This window comes from Diadema antillarum, unplaced genomic scaffold, assembly GCF_040938485.1.
Source record: "Diadema antillarum isolate AM-2024a unplaced genomic scaffold, OU_Dant_1.0 scf00000008, whole genome shotgun sequence".
Classification (NCBI taxonomy): domain Eukaryota; kingdom Metazoa; phylum Echinodermata; class Echinoidea; order Diadematoida; family Diadematidae; genus Diadema; species Diadema antillarum.
In genome coordinates this window covers 1398682-1417628 of record NW_027270897.1, presented here as the reverse complement: position 1 = coordinate 1417628, position 18947 = coordinate 1398682, and the positions used below count along the sequence as shown (strand labels likewise).

Sequence of the window (18947 nt, the reverse complement as noted above, 5' to 3'; positions counted from 1 at the left end):
TGCAGAAGTTATGAATTTTTTAAATTTTTGTGTTGGAACCGCTGGATGAGGAGACTACTACAGCTTGTGAGTCATATGCGTACAACAGTATAAAGAAAATGTAAAAGAAAATTCAACGTATTTTCACTTTTTTCGCATAATAAAAGAGCACTTGACTTGCCTCTTTCTAAATGCAGGGGGAATAATATTACCCATAACATTTGTCGGTAACAAGTCAGGGGAATGTGTACTTTTTTCAAAAGATGGAATTTTGTGAAATTCTCTTTATATTTTCCTTATATTGTTGTACGCATGTGACATCTAAGTTATTCATACACTGCAGTAGTCTTCTCATCCAGCGGGTACTGCACAAAAACTTCAAAAATTCATAACTTTTGAACGGATTGTCTGATTTTCCTCAAACTTTCAATGATGTGTTCTACTAATATTGCTACATTCTCTCAATCCTTATGTTTATGAAGGTGAACTTGTCCTTTAATATCCACCTTTTCAACGGAGTTGAAGCAAATGTAAGAAACTCATCATCTATGCTTAAATTGATTATTTTAATTTGTCTGTAGTAGTGTGAAACCATAACACATGGAGCAGGAGACAGAAACATATGCTTCACTTTGTCAAAGAAGATTGAATAAGAAGTAGAAACCTTTTCTCGTTTGCCATTTGGTGCCCACAGAGGTAAAAGTAGGAGAGGACCGGATCCATCGCCTCTTCCTGGACCCCACGGGGCGTCACCTCCTGATCAGCACTGAGGGCCAGGAGGTCCTCTCCCTCTCCAGGAACAGCAGGAAGTGCAGGAATCTCACAAAGTGCAAGGTAAAGCTTGCCATTTACCATGGTGGAAGAGGTAGCTGCCTCATGTAGAAATGACCCGTAAATCGTAATGTTCTTGTATGTAGTTTAAAAGTGTTTTGCTGCAGTAATGTAAGTGAGTATAATTCATGGAAATATGAGAACACCTGCCAGAAGCACACATTCCTTGTTCATGCCTGTTCAGTGGTACAAATCATTTTACTTATTCAAATGATAAATGATTCTTCAAGGTTGGCATCGTTTTTTTTTTTCAAGAATCATCGATCCAAATTCCAAATTTGACCAACATTGGGAGAGTAGTACCTTGACCATGCTCTAGATGCTTAATGGTTCAGAAAGGACAAAATAAAGAGCTTAGTTTTTACTTATCTTTATTACATCCGCCAAGGAGATTATGTTTTTATCAGTGTTGGTTTGTTTGTCTATGTGCAAAATAACTCAAAATTGTGAACAGATTTTGATGAAACTTGCAGAAAAACTTGATAATGGCACAAGGAACATATTAAATTATTGTAGTGATTTGAGAATCTTTATAAATTTTGGAAAGATTTTTCTATCTTTTGGCAAATAGGGTCAATGAACTTGGCAGTTCAAGCTGCGCGTACTTGAGGTTTGCATACGCACACTAAAGCGCGTGCTCTGCTCGAGGCGCTGCACAGCATGCAGGAAGCTGATGAGGTAAACAAAAGCTTCTTTGTCACTGGGAAGTTGGGCGATTTTCAGCATGCATTTATGGGTGGAAATGAGCTGCTTGGCGGAGGTCTGCACTCTCCGGGTGCTTCTATAGTTATTTTATGCAGTTTTTTCTGCATTTTTATTCATTTTTTACAACTTGATAATTAAGGCAACAATAAAGATCTGTCGAAGAAACAGTGAATGTGTGTCATTTTCTTATAATACATTCTCTTCCTTTCAATTTGCGAGTTTCTGTTTCTAAGATGCTTTCTCTATTTGAATAATGTGCTTTATTGCAGGTTTCATAAATACTCCAAATATGATACGAGTTCTAATTTGACCTACCATGCAGATAGCATCGAGATTACTTTATGCATATCACATTTATTTTATGGTAGGGATTCACAAGAAGGTTTTTATTTCTTACTAAATTCAAAAAGAGAAGAAAAAATGATTAGTCTCTTTTGGTGTGTTTCTCTGTAAAGGGTCACCTCATTGATTCTGTGGGATGGAATAAGTCCAATACCAATGAGTCATCAACATCAGAGATTCTCCTGGGAACAAGCCAAGGTAAGGAGCCCTTCTGGGCAGATGACATCAACAGTAGGATTATTCTGACTGTGTTTCACAAAAGGACCCTGATTATAAGGAATTTAAAAAAAATGAAGGGTTTCATTGATATGAAAAATTTGATACTGCAGATAGTCATGAAGGACAGAAAAGTGTTGTGTGTGTGTGTGCCTTTTTCTTACAATGGACTGTTCTTTCAAGGGTAAGCACAAGATAGTATGGGTGCAATATGGTAATTGAAAAGTTAAAACACTGCACCTGGGCCCTGTTTTATGAAGAGTTAAAATTGATTGTATAGTTGATTTCAACTGTAAGTCTATGTCGGCCTGTGTGGTAAGGAAATTTAAAATCAATTTTATCTTTTTATAAAACAGGGCCCTGGACAGTTGGAGCCGACAGCCTTTTTCTCGGCATGAAAATTTCACAAATTGGCACTGGCATTCAATACATATATAGTGTTGACATGGACTTTTGTGTGCATTTTAACTTCACAAATCTTGGCTCGGAAATTTGTTAAAATTTCAAGCGCGCAAAAATTTTGGGGTTTTACAGTATTTCTGACTCTCCTCTGTGTTCATTTCCAATAGGTCTCATCTATGAAGCAGAGATTCAGGCTGGGGAAGATAGTCGATTCTTCCACCAGAGTTTGGATCAATACTTCAAACAAGTGAGTGGAAAAAGAAGTGGATGTCACTTTCCACAGGGATGGTGTAGTTTTGTCTGAGAAGTGGATTCAGGTTTTAACTTTTTACAAGATGATTAAAGACCATTTATATGAAACATGAAAGAGCATACAATTCTAAGAGGAATTTAAAGTTTATTTGATGAAAATTGGTTTTGAAATGGCTGAGATATCAAGAAACAAAGTATAAAACAAAGCAGTCCCAATTAAAGGTGGGAACCACCTTTTATTAGGACCTCTTGTTTGTGTGTATCTAAGCCATTTCAAAACTGATTTTTCATCAAGTAAACTTCAATTCCTCTTAGAACAGTACCGGTATGCTCTTTACAAGTTCATATGAGAAGTTTCCAATTATCTCAGAAAAAGTCAAAACCTGAATTTCCATCTCAACCAAAACTATAGCATCCATTTAGACTGTTGTCTTTAATTTCTAAAAGATTTACTACAGTGTATGTGGCATACCTGTTTTCCATCAGCAGCAAGTTCCATTTTGTTACGATGATTTTCTCTTTTTTTTTATGATATTGATTTCTGTCAGTGTACAAAGCATGACATGACAACAGTCTTTAGAGGAGAAGATTGCTTATCATTTGGTATTTGGATAGTCATTACAAACAAACAAGAAACAGCTACATGATAATGTTATCGGCACTTAATTATATGCACGTCTGGGGATACCACTGGAAGTACAATAGCCTTTACAAGGTGGCGCCATCTTTCATCGGCCAAGTGTCAGGATCTTTGATGGTGTCATATTACACCTGTATGGAACCAATTCTTATCGTGTGAATGTCCTATATTCTGGGTTAACTGCCCAATGGTATATCATCCTTGAAGGTCTTCAACCTAGGGAAGGAGGGCACCGTGCCTGTGACCGCCATTGAGGTGGAGCGGATCCCTGCATCCAAACAGAACGAGGGGGCTAGAATCTTTGTCATGGCAACCACTCCTGGGTAGGTTGGGTGATGTTGCATGCTTCTTGCTTAATTGTTCAATGTACTTCTAAATTGCCATCGATGTGATGTGAGTCTTCATTGCTCATTTCATCTGCCAGAGTGATCCTTTTCAATCTGTACATGCACTGAATATCCTAGCACGGCATAACTTTGATTTCTGCGTGAGTATCTGTCCCTCCTGTACATCAAATGTACTTCTCATGGGTGAAATATCCCTGGGAATATTGTGTAAGAACAGGTTTACTATATTGTAGCATAAGATGAGAGCTCATTTGTAGAGCTGCAAAGTCTGCCTGATTCTGCAGGAGGCTTCCTGAAAACTTGTATATCTTCTCATGTCCTGAGATGAGGATATAAAAATCTCTGTGATTTGGGAAATACTTTTTCCCACTGAGATGCTTGTAGAAACACACAAGTATCTTTCTGATTGCTCTGTGAAATCTCATCATAGTTTGATGTGTGAATGTTGGCAGCCATTGGGTGTGCATGATAATGATAACATCAAATCCTGGTGTCCACGTAGCAGTTACTCCATCAGTCCTACCCCTATCTGAGACAAATTTAAAGATGAATTCGTTTGCTGTGTGCTGTCATACCTGATGCTCTCAGTTTCAGCTCTAATTGTCAGACAAATTGGTTGGAAAATTCTGAGAATTTGCTACAGCTAGCTAAGGTTAGCACAGGGGAACTTCCTCATACATATATTTCAACCCTAATGAATGAATAAGTGGTTGAATAAATATATACTGTAAGTACTCTGTGCATTCTTGTGGGATCTAAAAAGGAAGCATCCACTGAGTTGCAAGAAGTCACATGACCGTTTCCATTTTATGTTTGATTCCCTTCAGTCGCCTCTATCAATTTATTGGCACAGTGCCAGCTCAGGCGGAAAGTCCCATCTTTCTGAATGTGTTCCAGAAGTATGAAGAGATCACACGTGAGTATAACTTGTGAACCCCATGTATTTTAATGTAGGTGTTTAATTCCATACATCAGATATACATGTGTGTAAATACTGGTTAGATAGAGAACATATATCATTGCATGAAACCTGCAGAACAAAAGTCAGAACATTACCATTTTCATCTTGTGGAACAAGGTTGTAAGCTATGACAATAGTAAGGAACATCAACTGAACACAATTTATTAGCTGTCAGTATCAGCTATCATCAGCTGTGGTATTGTGACCGTGTAATAGTCAGAAGACTCCTGATTCTTATCACAGTTATATCGCAAGTACACAAGTCAGAGAATTATTTTGATCTACTCCCAAAAATGTATATCTTAAACTGAATGGTCCGAATTCATAAAGGTGGTTTAAATCTAAACCATGGTTTATGCAAATGTCTTCTGCGTAAATACAATTGACAGATTGCATAAGCCAACAGACGTCCAGTAAGAAACGTGTGTTGATACTTGCATATCAAAGGTGCGCTTTTTTCATGCTTAGTTTAGCCCTTTGTCTAAATTTGTACCATGGTCTAAGTTTTAACTACCTTCGTGAATTCGAGCCAATGATTGCTATTAACCCCGAATCAGGTACATAAAGAAATATCATTTCTATCTTCCATATGATATTTCTTGTTGAACATTGAAATTTCTGGTAGGTGTCAATGAAGTGCTGCATGTGATATTTATGTGTCCTTTTCTTACAGCGAGCTTCTTGGAACTCCCTGGCAACTTTGGCTACAGCAAACTGGAGCAGTACTGCCAGAAATCTCGAGGACTGCCAGCAACATTTGCTTGGATGACAGGTTAACCCTTTTCTTCTCACTTTCTGCATGTTATCATGTTGCGCGGTCATGTCAGACCTACGTTATACCCCCACCTTACTATGAGACTATTCTACTACAACCACTTCCCCCCCCCCAAAAAAAAAAAAGAAAGAAAAAAAGAAAAAAAGAAAGGAATAGTGGTTTGTTGTTTGATCTTATTGTGAGCCCTTTTGAAGCATCTAGGATCACCGCCAGCTCCCTTGTGTCCACAAATTCTGCAACAATGGGCAAAATTATCACAGATCCCCATGGTTGGCTCTTAGTAAGTTAGAGGTATTACTTATATGTAACCGTATTCATTTTTAAAGGGATTGTGTAAGAATGATGTTCATTCTTCAGCGTGCATGGCAGATGGCATGTAGGAAGTTGTTGGGGTGTTTTTTCTATGCTGCCTCAAACAGATATACCGTGCCAAACTGCAGTTCTCAATTGTATCAAGTCATTTGTTTCTTTGTCAATTTGTTGATTGGTTGGTTAGTTAGTTGGTTGTCAAATGCTAAATGCATGTGCATGAATACCTGACAGGTTCTTTTCCAACTGCTTTTTTACTGTAGTCAACTTTCTTACTTTGTCTATGTCATTTTTTAAAGCTCCTTTCAAAATCTTTTTGTATTTCATAATGTGGGGGAATATTTCTCCATTTACAAGTGGCAAATATTTTCAAATTATCCTGTTGATGGCTCCTTGCTCCGTCTGCCCACAATATCATTTCTAAAATTGCTGCACTCTGTCACATCTCTCCTGCTCTCTCGTTGCATCCACAGGACCAGGCGTGTACTTTGGTGGCTTTGACTTCAGCGGGCAGTCTCGGGACAATCTGACCAAGGACAGTCGGCTGCTGCCATACCCGGTCAGGGACCAGGAACCCTTCATGAGGCCGATCGCCATCATTCTCACCGAGTTCCACGTCTTGCTCCTCTTCCAAGACAGGTCAGAATTTCGTATATCGTCTCAGACAGATTGACAAATTGCCTTACATCGACGTAAATAAGTACTTATCTACGTCGATCTAGGGCAATTTGTCAATCAGTTGCAATGAAAGCATCTCGACGGAAGAATTTCATGAATTTGAATCGTCTCAGACTGCCAAATAATTACAGTACTCTCCAAAGCCTGTGATGTTCATGAACTCACCTCATGGTCTTAAGAGAAGGAGAAGAGGTTTTATACTGAATGAATGTATACATGGCAGGATGGTTACAATTAATGCTAGCTTCTATCTTGTTTCGACATTCAACTGAATAGCAATGTGTATGCTATGTTTTAACACAACTGTCTATTACTAATTTGAGATGTCAGCAGAGCTCTCAATGTCTGATGATTGAATGTATGTGATGCATTGTGTAGTTTTATACCTCATTTACAGTATGCCTTTTACTTAAAATATGAATCCACTTTTCCAAATAAACAATGCTGTCTTGTCATCTCAATTCCAAAGGGTGAAGATTCTATGTGTCTTGAACGAACAACTCATTGACGAAGATGTCTTTCAACCGGTAAGTTGGTTTTGTGTTTGTGCTCTTCTGTAATTTGAAGTCTTCTAACTGCATTTTTGTTGTGTTTTTTTTACTCTTTTTTTTTTACTCAGAATAGTCTTGCATGATCCACAAGGATTATTACCTACTTTTTTCGTTTTACATGCCAAGGTTTTAGAATGTGTGTAAGATAATGTATGTCAGAAGTAGTTATGATGGTAAGCTTAGGTTGAAAGTTATTACATTGTACTTTTTTCCTTCACTTACCAAGTTGATAATACAAGAATGTGTGTAAGATATGTCAAAAGTGGTTATGATGGTAATAAAGCTAAGGTTGAAAGTTAAATATTTCATTTCACATATCACTGTGAGTATATCGTATATGTTTAAGTGATGCCCTCAGAGTTAGATGGTGGAATTACTGTGTCAGTGAGTTTGAAGAGTATTATTCCCACAACTGTAAAGGTATGACTGAGAACATATTGTTATGTGTGTAACAGAAATTCAGCATTGTGATACTCTGTATTCCACTTTAGTAGTCATCACTGATCTCATAAGTCTTTTACTTTGGTATATTTGAGGCTTGTTTTATCATCTCTTTACATGTTTGTCTTTGCAGAGGTTTGGTCGGCTGATTGGCATGTGTCGTGACAGAATGAAGGGTACAATATGGACCTACACTGACCAGTCTGTCTTCATGTACAAAGTGGTGAAAGAAGCAAGGTGTGTTTCAAAAATCTTTTTCATCCATAGCAGGCAAAACTGAGTGTTGTCGTAACGATTTACATACCGTTATGTATTGGAACAACATCCTCTTCCCATGCCATCAAATATTCATGTAAAGATGCTCCTAGAAATGGTACTCCATGTCTAAGATGATTTTATACTGTGATACCTTTCTATCAAATGTAACCGAGCTATCGGCTGCATGGGGAAGGAGACCCCTTGGTCAGAGTGATTCACATGTAGCTAATTTTCTCCATAACCAGGCAGCCCATCCAGGCATGCCTTAGCCTGAGACTATTTGCATTATATATGATACAATTAATTATTATGAAATGTAATGAAGGTAATGTGTCTCCTTTGATTGTATTTCTCCAGATGTTGCCAAATATCAATGAATGTAGTGATGATGATAACAATAGTAATGAAAGTGATGATGTTGATGATGTTGAGAATAAATGATAGTATAATAACGATTATTGTGGTAATTTTTCAACTATAAGGCTGTGTGCTACCTGAGAAAATAATACTGATCAACATTTTCATCTTAACCATTAATCTTATGGATGCTGATAACAGTAATAGTGTTTATTATGACAGTGATTGTCACAGTTATAAAAAGGATGATAATAGGGACATTTAGATGTGCTGAAAGCTGTGAAGTACCACAATGCTACAACTAGCTTAGCTATGTTTACAAAAGTAGTAATACTATTGCAGTACTGTCTTTGTTAATTGTACAAGTCTCTACTTCTACCACCACTTACGTCATTAAAAGTTCATGTCTGTGTGAAACTCCCCTTCATTGTTTTGTTCACTGGAAGCTGCTGCTTTCAGAAACAAACCAAAAAGCAAACAATGGTTAATACCAAAAAACGATTACAACAAACACAGCCATCAAGTCAACCAGCTCTAATCTTGTTCATTGTTCCCCTGTAGAGATGTGTGGAGGATCTACCTGGACAAAGGAGACTTTGATCGAGCCAAAGAGTTTGTACAGGACAACCCCGCCCACCTGGACCAAGTCATGAGCAGACAGGCTGAGCACTTCTTTGACAACAGAAAGTGAGCTCCTCTTTCTCCTTCACTGAGATCTGTTTGAGGATTAATTTTGCTCATCAAATATCATTGCTTATCCAAGCAATCAGAATCTCTGCCAGTGCATTCTGAGGGGCCACGCGATGCATTTGCAATGGTCTCTGCAAAAATTCTTTCTATTCACATTACTCATGTGCTATTTGAAGTGAGTTCACTTGAAAAATGTTTTATGACTTGCATTGAGTATTCAGAGATTCAATTGGCAAAAGATTAATGATTGAGGATATGATCACAATTTGTGACCCGCTACGACAAAATGATCCTAAAGTCGGGCGAGGTCAATTATTTGAAAATTGCATGGCATAATTTCCTAATATTCTGCTTTAAATTGATATATAACACATCTTATAAAACTAATCGGCTGTGGAGATATCGATGTTTAAAAGAGAGCATGTCGAGACGTCTGGGAAATCACTGTTTCGAGAAAAGCACCCTAAAAGTTTTCCTTGCGACGCAATCGCGATCAAGGGACACGCAAGTCAGTTTTCAACTCCGGACAATAGAAGGCAAGCCCTAGCAACTCCCGAAATGCTCATTCAAGCACAGCGTCGGCGGTCTCCTCTCCGACCAATCAGTGACCAGGATGCCAGGAGAAGCGGCTGGGCATAGCGCACCCCGCCTGCACGCACCAATCGACTGGGCAGTGTGTGAGCTTCACGCTTCGGTTAGCGGCAAGCAGCAAACTGACCAATGAGATCACTCTGGTCGTTGTTAGGGGCGGAGTCTATCTGTGGCGTTCAATCCAAATTTTGGAACCAGTTTCTGCTTCGTTGAAATGCCAAAAAACATGGCCCAGAAAAATGCTATTTTTTGGTCTTTCCTTTCACCATTTTGCTTCAAAATTTCGACAGATGATAGAAGATATGTCAGACTACAATAATATGTCAAAATCAGAAAATCATAAGTTTTGACCAATTTTGATGCTCTGACTTCAAACTCGATGTTCACGGCTTTGACCGTGCGCGACTTTAGGACCCTTTTGTTGTAGCGGGTCACATTTATTGTATTTCCATTTTTGTAAAATTTTTCTTCTTTTTTTTTTTTTTGCTTTTTAGGGTAGATTATGTCTGTGCCAACATCAAACTCCTTTGGAGAGACTTTGACTTTGACTCAATAAGCTGTGTAGTATTGATACCTAATTTAATACTAAGTTTACGAGTATGCTTCAAAATCTTTGCCATAAAGTCAATGAAAATGGCACTCTGAATCGTACCTGTATATGGAAGAGTTTGGAAGGGTTTTGCTCTGCACAGTGCATCCATTTTTCTCCAAGGTATGAGAAGAGCGCCATCTACTATGCCATGACGGAGAAGTCCTTTGAGGAGATCTCGCTCAAGTTCATCGAGGCGAAACAGACAGATGCCCTCAAGGTCTTCCTCATGAAAAAGCTGGGTGCGCTGAAGACTGAGGTGTGTGTTCTAAGTTGGTCGTTCCTTGCATCATTTCTGAACAGTATTTGTTCCCCCAAGTCGCTTTTGTATGTAACTGGTGCAAATTAAAGAAGAAACCTGTGCAACACACCTTTTTACACAATTTTTTTTTTTCACAGAATGTTTGTGAAGGGACAGATGTTATGTTAACATTTAAGTCCATCCCTTAGTGGGCAGGACCATGTAAATATGTGCTGAAGTAATATTATATTATTCATTTTGATATAAAATATTGCTCCTCTTGTAGAAAATTACAAATATTGTTGAAACGTTCACTTCTCTAAAACTTGATTGAATCTTAGTCAGAAAAAGAATTCAATTCAATTCAATCATAGTTTATTTCCAATCATCGAAAATCAAAAAACATAGTACAAAGTATACATGTGATGAAATATTGTTCAAACGTTGCATAAGATTCATGTAATATATATACGAGACATATTATAGAACAACATAATTATAACATGTACAATATTTAGGAAAACACTGTATAAATACTTCGTGGGCGAGCGGAAAATAAATTCGATTATGGAAAATAGTGATCCACTAAAAAGCATAGCTTGTCGGACGTGGATCGCTAGACAAATAATGAGTAAATTATATACTATTCTATAACAATATACATGTAATTATTTTGAGATACACCGGTTGGGAAAAAATATAGAATACCAATGCTAGTGCCCGGACACTGCTCACTGAACCACGTGTACCGGGAAAATATGACAAGGACAACACGTTCGTACACACATTAAATTACCCACACGTATACACTGTAAGACGCGAGACAGTACCGAGAAGAAAGCTGGATTGTGCCCCTTTTTGTAAATATGTATGAAAATTAAAGAGGTTGAGCTGCATGTTTCATCCATACTTGTGATGTCTTATAAACAGATGCTGAGTTTTAATATAAATCATATCTCTGCACGGTAGGAAATGCTCATTCCCTTGATTTCTGTGCTCCGTTTCTTCATTTCTAGGACAAGACACAGCTGACGATGCTGGTGATGTGGCTGATAGAACTGAACCTGAACCAGTTGGGGGCACTAAGGGGTAAAGGGGAGAATCAGGAGAGATTCCGAGAACAGCAGGACGAGTTCCAGAGATTCTTGGCAACCACCAGAGTTATGGTAAGCTGGGCTTAAAGGGGAAGGCTAGTAACTGATCAGTGGGAATCAGTGGAAATGCTGGGAGATGATTGTTCCAATCCTTATGGGATTCATTCAAGAGTTCATTGTATATCTATTGTTGTGTGAAAATGATTTGCTTCAGAATGGTCTCATATTCAAGTAATGTGCAGTTTAATGCTTCCAGGTTAGTGTCCCTGGTCAGTGACGGGGCATTAATCTGCACATTACTTGAATATGAGACCGTTCTGAAGCAAATCATTTTCACACAGCAATAGATATACAATGAACTCTTGAATGAATCCCATAAGGATTGGAACAATCATCTCCCAGCATTTCCACTGATTCCCACTGATCAGTTACTAGCCTTCCCCTTTAAGCTCTCCATCTCAATCTCAGATTAAATTGGGTTTGGGGCATTTTGATTTTCTTTTGTCAGGTGGTAGTGTTGGTTGCAATGGTGGTGGTAGTTGTGGTATTGGTTGTGCTGGGCTGTGCTTTTGGTAGTGATGATTTTGGTAGTGATGGTAGTGTTGATAGTGGTTGTAATGATGGTGGTCGAAGTGATGGTGGTGGTAGTGGTTGATAACTGTTGTGATGATTGCGGTTGAAGTGGTGGCGATGGTGGTTGCAGGTTATGGTGATGTAGTTTAAGTGGTGGTGATGGTGGTGCAGGTTGTGGTAGTGTTGATAGTGGTTATGGTGATGGTGGTGGGAGTGATATTGGTGTTGGCATTGGTGGTGGTGGTGATGGCAGTGGTCTATTAACTCTTTCTTACATGGTACATTATCAAGTAAGTGATGTTTACATTTGTTATCCTTATTGATTTTTTACATGTGTGTAGATATCATATATTAGAATCTGCACAGATATGATGCCGAAAAGAAGCAAGTGCTTCTCTGCTTCTCTCCGTATGACAAACATATGGTAGTTTTGACTCATTTTAGCTGTATTCGTTTCTTGATCCTCTTTTCCATTGTACAGGAATGTCTGAACAGCAATGTGAACACAGTGTACGATCTGATTGCTAGCCATGGCGATGTGGAGAACATGGTCTACTTTGCCATGCTCATGCAAGGTTTGTGAATGCCATTACGACCTCTGCAGTTTTGAAGTCACATTGATCTTTCGCAGGAGCACATAACTATCGTAATCTACAATCTTCCCCTATTGGAATATCAGAATAGTTCTGACTGGTGTCACGCTGCAAGTAACTTAAAAAGTGGAAGTGCAATGCATTCTTTTTCTCCTTTTTTTTGTGTCTTTTGTCATGATATGCATGTATTCAACATCTAAGGTAGGTATGTAAGGGAAGTAGTTATAGAGCACATTACTGCTTTCAGCTAATACATGATTTCTTGCTTGTTACTGCGAGGGGACGGGTTGATGATATAGCATGGATAATGTAAAATTACCGCAAAGGCAAACTGCTACCAGTCAATATCTAAAAGTCATTGGCAACTTGAACTTGTACATCAATAGATGTAAAGCCTTTAAAGTGAACATCACAAGTTAATATCAAGATAACTGATTAGTTGCACCAATTATGTAAAAGAGAATAGCTTTTTAATAATTTAAGAAAAATCATTATCCATCAAAACTCTTCATATCATGTATCATTTACTTAAAAATGTCTTATTCTTCTCTCCCTCTCTGGAGCAGACTTTGAAAGGGTCATCCGACACCACATACAGAACGAGGACTACATCGCCGCGCTAGACGTGCTGCGAAAGCCCAGCGACAGCCGGGGGCTCTTCTACAAGTTCTCGCCGGTGCTGATGCAGCACATCCCCCACGAGTTGGTGTCGGCCTGGATCGAGCAGGGCAAGCGGCTGGAGGCCAAGAGACTCATCCCCTCCCTGGTGCAGTGTGACAGTGGGCCCTCTGAGCAGCAGGTGAGGGGAGGGAGGGGGAAACCCCCACAGCAGGTGTCTGTCTGCCTACGTAGCAACCTAGGCTCCCTGGTATCGCTAGGAAGCTCCCAGAAGAATTGATCAGTTCAGTTCAGTTTATTTCATTTTACCACAGCTCCCTCTTCAGCCCATGGCTCTTCTTCAGGTGATCCCTGCCAGATAAAAACGCATACGTCATTATAAATTATATAATAACAAATAGAAATACAAACAAACCCGAAAATACAATACTTTGGTTAAAATACAGAGAATATCCCAAACGTTTACCCTCCCCCATCTCCGCGGCCATTCATAACAAAATACTGAATATTCACATATCATTTATCTGTATTCCTCAAATATGTTTCATGAATTAACACCATTTCAGTCTAACACCTAAACACTCATCTTAAATCCAGCAAATGACTTATTTTTTATATATACAGGAAGCTGATTCCATCGTCTGATACCCCTATTAGATAAACTCCATTTCTTAAAATTTTCATGAGGTCTTGATAATTCTAAGTTCTTACATAAATTTCTCAAACCATGATAAGATTCTTTAGATTCAAAATATTTCATAAATACTAAATTATTGCTTCACTTCCTGGCAATAGAATATGGGAGTTTTCCTGCTCTGGGAATTAGTGTTCCTTGTTGTGGTCCATGTAATGCATAATTATCTATCTCCATGGTACCTCTTTTGAACTTTCCTGACTTTTGAAACATGGATGTTGGCAACCCCAACACCTACTCCTCAATGTGCCTCATTCTTGTCTACTCAACTATTTAGGAGTGCTGCTTTCACAACAGCTAGCTTACAGTGGAGTTGCCATGTTCATGTTGTGTTGCTATTGTCAGACAGTCATGGCATAAATGCATATGAATCCTGGCTGATTGTCAGCAGCTATTCTCTATCTTAAATCTTCGCCTGAATCTCGCATTGGAGAATTGGCATGTTGGCACTGGTTGAAAGTTAATTGGTACTTGAAGGGTTGATGACCCCAGCCAAAAGGGCACAGGTGTGAATCACTTGAAATTGTTTCTGTCATTATGTAATAAAGGTTGTGCTCAAATATTGATTGGGGGGGGGGGGGGGGAGAAATGAACAAATTAACATTCAGTTGATTGAATTAGTTCATTGCTTACAGTATTATATATTTTTACCTTGGTGAGATTTGCATTCTTGTCATTACCATAACACTTGCCGTTGCAGCAAGATATGCTATCATTGCAACTTCTGTATGAAATGGGGCCACTGATGTGAGAATAACCCCTCCCTCCCCCCCCCCCCCCCCCCCCAAGATCAAAGAGCTCCCATGATTCTCTCATTACCATGACAACGTGTCTCGCTGCATCTCCAACCAACAGGTGAATGAGGCCATCCGGTATCTGGAGTTCTGCATCGGCAAACTTGGTAACAAGGAGCAGGCTATTCACAACTACCTTCTCTCACTCTACTGTCAGCATCAGCCGTCCAACCTCATGGGGTATTTGGCGAGGCAGGGAGAGGTATACCGTGCCTTCTGTTTCTCCAGATCTCTCTATCTCTATAATCTTTCCTATTTAATCTGGCATCTTATGATGATACTACTGCAGGTGTAAAGATGTGTTAACATGTGCTGACCAGTATTTTTGGAGGTGTCAGAGTTTGTAAAAAATACTCTTATTTGCAAAAATTTAAACAAGTGAAGTCCACTAAAATTAACCCAGCTCCAATGATGTGCACTTTTGTTTTGGATTTCTGCTTTTTACAGAATAATGGCTGTATGCATCTCTTTTACAGCTTTGTGCTTGTTTGTACCCGACTATGATGCAATTGATAAACTTGCGTGCAAAGTCAGCTACGAGTTTGACAAGAAATTACTAAGTGTGACATGATTGTATTGATTAGCTGTCCTGAAGATGATACTGTAAAAGTGGAAACATCTGCTGTGTGGCAATTTTTGCGCATTTAGCGCAACATGAAACAAGCATGAAAATAAAAGCACACAAATTTTGTGGCTTGTTATGTATAATACTATTTTATATTTTGATTCCACAGAATTAAAAACATGTGAAATACATCTTACCCAGTGGAGGGGGAAATATTACTCGCACAAATTTCCACTGGTACAGTAATACACACTTCACACTCCCACCCTGTTTCTTAAAGCAATTTTGGTAGGGTGCATTGTAAAACTTTTCCAATTAAAATGTTTACTCACATTACCGTGCTTGTTACAGATTGCTGACAACGTGAACTACGACCTGAAATATGCACTCAGGCTGTGCGCAGAGCGCAATCACTTCAAAGCTTGTGTACACATCTACACCACCATGGGGTTATATGAGGAAGCTGTCGATCTCGCAATAAAGGTAATTTGAGATTTGTCGCATGTGTAGATAAATGCTATGAAGGATATTAGAATAGGCACAGGTGTGTAGTGTGAATATAGGTGGATACATTCGTAACCAATATGGTTTTCACTGGGAATCGTGCCATTTAATACTGGTTGAATCTTCACTGCTGTTTAAAGAAAATGCATGAGACTGACTTAAAAAAAGAGACATTTCCTTGTTGGGAGTTAACTCTTTATGTGCCAGGGTGGAAGCCCCCTATGTACCACATTATTCTGTGACTGCAATGCAGGCATGCTTTGGGAAAAATTTCTATTTTTTGTCTCCATACAACTTTGTATTGATTTTTGTTTTGCTAGCAATGCAATTAGCGAAGTTGTAGAGAAAATTCCAAATGTTGTTTTGATGTAAATTTTGTGAAAAATATATGGCTATTTCTTTTATTTCACATGACCAGTAGCTACAAGTATGTTATTGTCCAGGCATGACTTTTGCATACAAAGCTGTGACAGAAACTTACAATTTACATGTGAGAGGAGTAGGTTGCCAGTGAAGCTTTCGTTGTGCTATTTTGGCATTTGGCGATTTAACAGTCAGTTTGGGCAGGTTTGTGCATTTGAGCAAAATGTGCGAACTTGGCACACCATCAGCTGAGTCGGGCGTGCAAACATGGCACATAAAGAGTTAATTCACGACTACCCTAAATCTAAATACTAACTAGCTGGCATACTCACATGCAATGAATGTCATGTTTAAAGCTGAATGCGAATTTTTGAATTATGTTTACAGTGAGTGTAGGAGTGGCTTGTCCTCAGTTGAGTAATATCTCATCGAAATTCAACAATTATGTGTCAATCAAAGAATGTACATACTGTTGCAAGAATGCTAAACGTGTTTGCCACACTGAATAAAGCACGCCAAAAATGCTGCCTAATGAATTCTAGAAATTCTAGATATGAAAGAGAAGTTGCTAAATGTTTTACAGGACATCATTACAAAGTGGGAACAACTTGTCTTCTGAGAATTTAAAGTTGCACTTACATGTATGCACACTATGATGAGGTAAATTACATGATGTGATGTCATAGGAGGAAGTGGCACTAATAGTACTGCAATATTAATGACATGATTGCAACCTCTGTGCTTGCAGGAGGCATGCCCCATTCCATGAGTGCAAAGACAGAATGTGCAAAGTGCGGAACAGCTCAGATGACACAACATGCTGTACAAATAATGACATGCATTTTGTGTGCCGTGTCTTGTATTGGTATTTCCCAGTGTCAGATGTAGATAACAGGGGGAGTGTTTGATTCTAAAGCACACTTGTGAAAAAAAGCAGAGAATAACAAAAACAGCAAGGAGATGCTCTCATTGATGTAGTTGTCAAGGGAGAATGGTTGAATTTATGATTTAGTATTCAGATTCGCTGGAAAACCGATATGGAGTATTCTCACTTGTCATAGAATTCAATGTGAAAGCAATATTTTGTCTTTGAAGAAGAATCTGCTTTGAGCCAAGTGCCTTGGTAGGACAGATTTCTAGACATGTCTGACTTTGATGTAATGGGCATGTCCAGTATGTGCAACGGGTGCAAGAATGCATACTTACAAGAAGCATGGTACCACACGTGATGTGATTTATTCTGTGGAGGTATGTAAATGCATGTAGAAACTGTAATGTCGTCAGAGACACACAACTTGAAAAGGCAGCACAAAGGTGCTAACGCTCAGCGGTCGACGCCGATTTCTTCCCTCGCCCCGCCTCCCGCAGGTGGATGTCGAGCTAGCTAAGCAGAGCGCCGAGAAGCCAGATGATGACGAAGTGCTGCGGCGCAAGCTGTGGCTTCGCATCGCCAAGCATGTCGTCTCCGAGCAGAACGACATCAAGAAGGCCATGGCCGTCCTTCAGGAGTGCCCCCTCCTCAAGATCGAGGACATCCTTCCGTTCTTCCCAGACTTCGTCACGATCGACCATTTCAAGGTGAGGCCACTTGCTGTCTTCTCAAAAGGGTGGTGAGTTAGCTCAGTCGGTAGCGTGTCTGCCTCATGATCCTGAGGACCCCGGTTCAATTCCCCAGTCCCACTGGGCAATGTTGTGTGTTATCATACCGTCTCCTCTAGTAAGAGGCAAAAAGCACTTTGTCCCTCGGATAGGACACAAAAAGGAGGTCCTGTGTGTAGGAGAGCCACAACTCATGCACGTAATAGATCCCACTTCATTTATTCATCGCAAAGAGCAGGGTGTTTAACCCGGTGAAGTGGTCCTGCCTTACATCCAACTGGACCCCATGGAAAACCAGCTATTGCAGCTGAATATTGGCTATCTAGCCATCTTCTCAGAAGGAAATGAAACAAATAAACAAACATTTAAAGTGGTTTTTGGTTTTTAGATTTATCTTCGTCATAGGTTTTAATAGCCATGTAGCATTTGTGCTCGCATGTATGGGCACTGTGGTATACGGGATTAGACTCTCGACTTTTAAATGGATTCCCAAGTCCGAGTCCTACCTAGTGCGTCTTGGTCAAGATGTTTTTACACACAATGTCCCTCTCAACCCAGGATGCGAAACTGGATACTTGGCTGTAGATCCTGTCCGCTATAATGCTGTTGATCAATGATCATTGTATACTAATACATTAAAAAGTAACAGAAAAAAAAGGAAGAATGCAACATCCAGCTTCTTTTAAAGTCTGCATTTTGAGAACCAGGTGGCCTGTTCAAAACAGCCACGTCTATCAACATTTTTCCCCATAGAATTCTATAGGTGCCTGTGTACACTTAGCCATTAGATTATTTGCAATATTCTGTTACGATTAAGAAAGCTTGTTCAAAAGAAGCTACATATATCAATTTTTTTTTAATCCTTTCCTTGAATTCTTAGGTGGCCATGCACACCTTGCCTAACTTGTTACAGTAGTGTATTGGGATTTGGTTGATTACCTCCAAAACATTGCATACTGTAAATTAGGTCAAAGTACTCAAGTGAAACAATTTGACAATCCCACACACAATCATGGTGCTACAGTAGGGACCAGGAGGGTCACATTATCTCTAGTCATTGATAGATGACTAGAGATATAGATAAAAGTGCAGTAAGGGTTGAAGGTCACACACACAGCACAAGACATCAGTATTTATTAGGCTTATCCTACTCATGTTTGGAAATTTCCTTCTTTGATATGTGATCTATCTTGTTTTCATGACAGTAATGCCATAATTCTTTCTGACATGTATTTGATCTTTTTTTTCTGTCATGAATCTAATGCTTAATGTGTGAGAGTTTGCTAAACATTTCCAGTCACGTTTTCCAACATATGCCATAAGTTTGTTTAAAAAAAAAAAAAATGCTGAATGGGAGACTGTTGTTCCTTATGCCAACTATTGTTGAGCTCCTTT

The 18947-nt window shown here is 39.1% G+C and overlaps 1 protein-coding gene across 1 annotated transcript in view; it reads left to right on the top strand.

The window, feature by feature from the left end:
• Nucleotides 1-18947, top strand: part of LOC139717753 (vacuolar protein sorting-associated protein 18 homolog) — a 35333-nt gene that overhangs the window by 4271 nt on the left and 12115 nt on the right. Inside the window, 17 exon segments of the mRNA XM_071629259.1 lie at nucleotides 674-813; nucleotides 1971-2055; nucleotides 2643-2722; nucleotides 3575-3690; nucleotides 4542-4630; nucleotides 5349-5447; nucleotides 6233-6398; nucleotides 6907-6964; nucleotides 7563-7666; nucleotides 8606-8731; nucleotides 10038-10173; nucleotides 11172-11321; nucleotides 12304-12397; nucleotides 12982-13214; nucleotides 14583-14723; nucleotides 15438-15569; nucleotides 17322-17531. Of these exon segments, the coding sequence (XP_071485360.1) occupies nucleotides 674-813; nucleotides 1971-2055; nucleotides 2643-2722; nucleotides 3575-3690; nucleotides 4542-4630; nucleotides 5349-5447; nucleotides 6233-6398; nucleotides 6907-6964; nucleotides 7563-7666; nucleotides 8606-8731; nucleotides 10038-10173; nucleotides 11172-11321; nucleotides 12304-12397; nucleotides 12982-13214; nucleotides 14583-14723; nucleotides 15438-15569; nucleotides 17322-17531 (2159 nt within the window).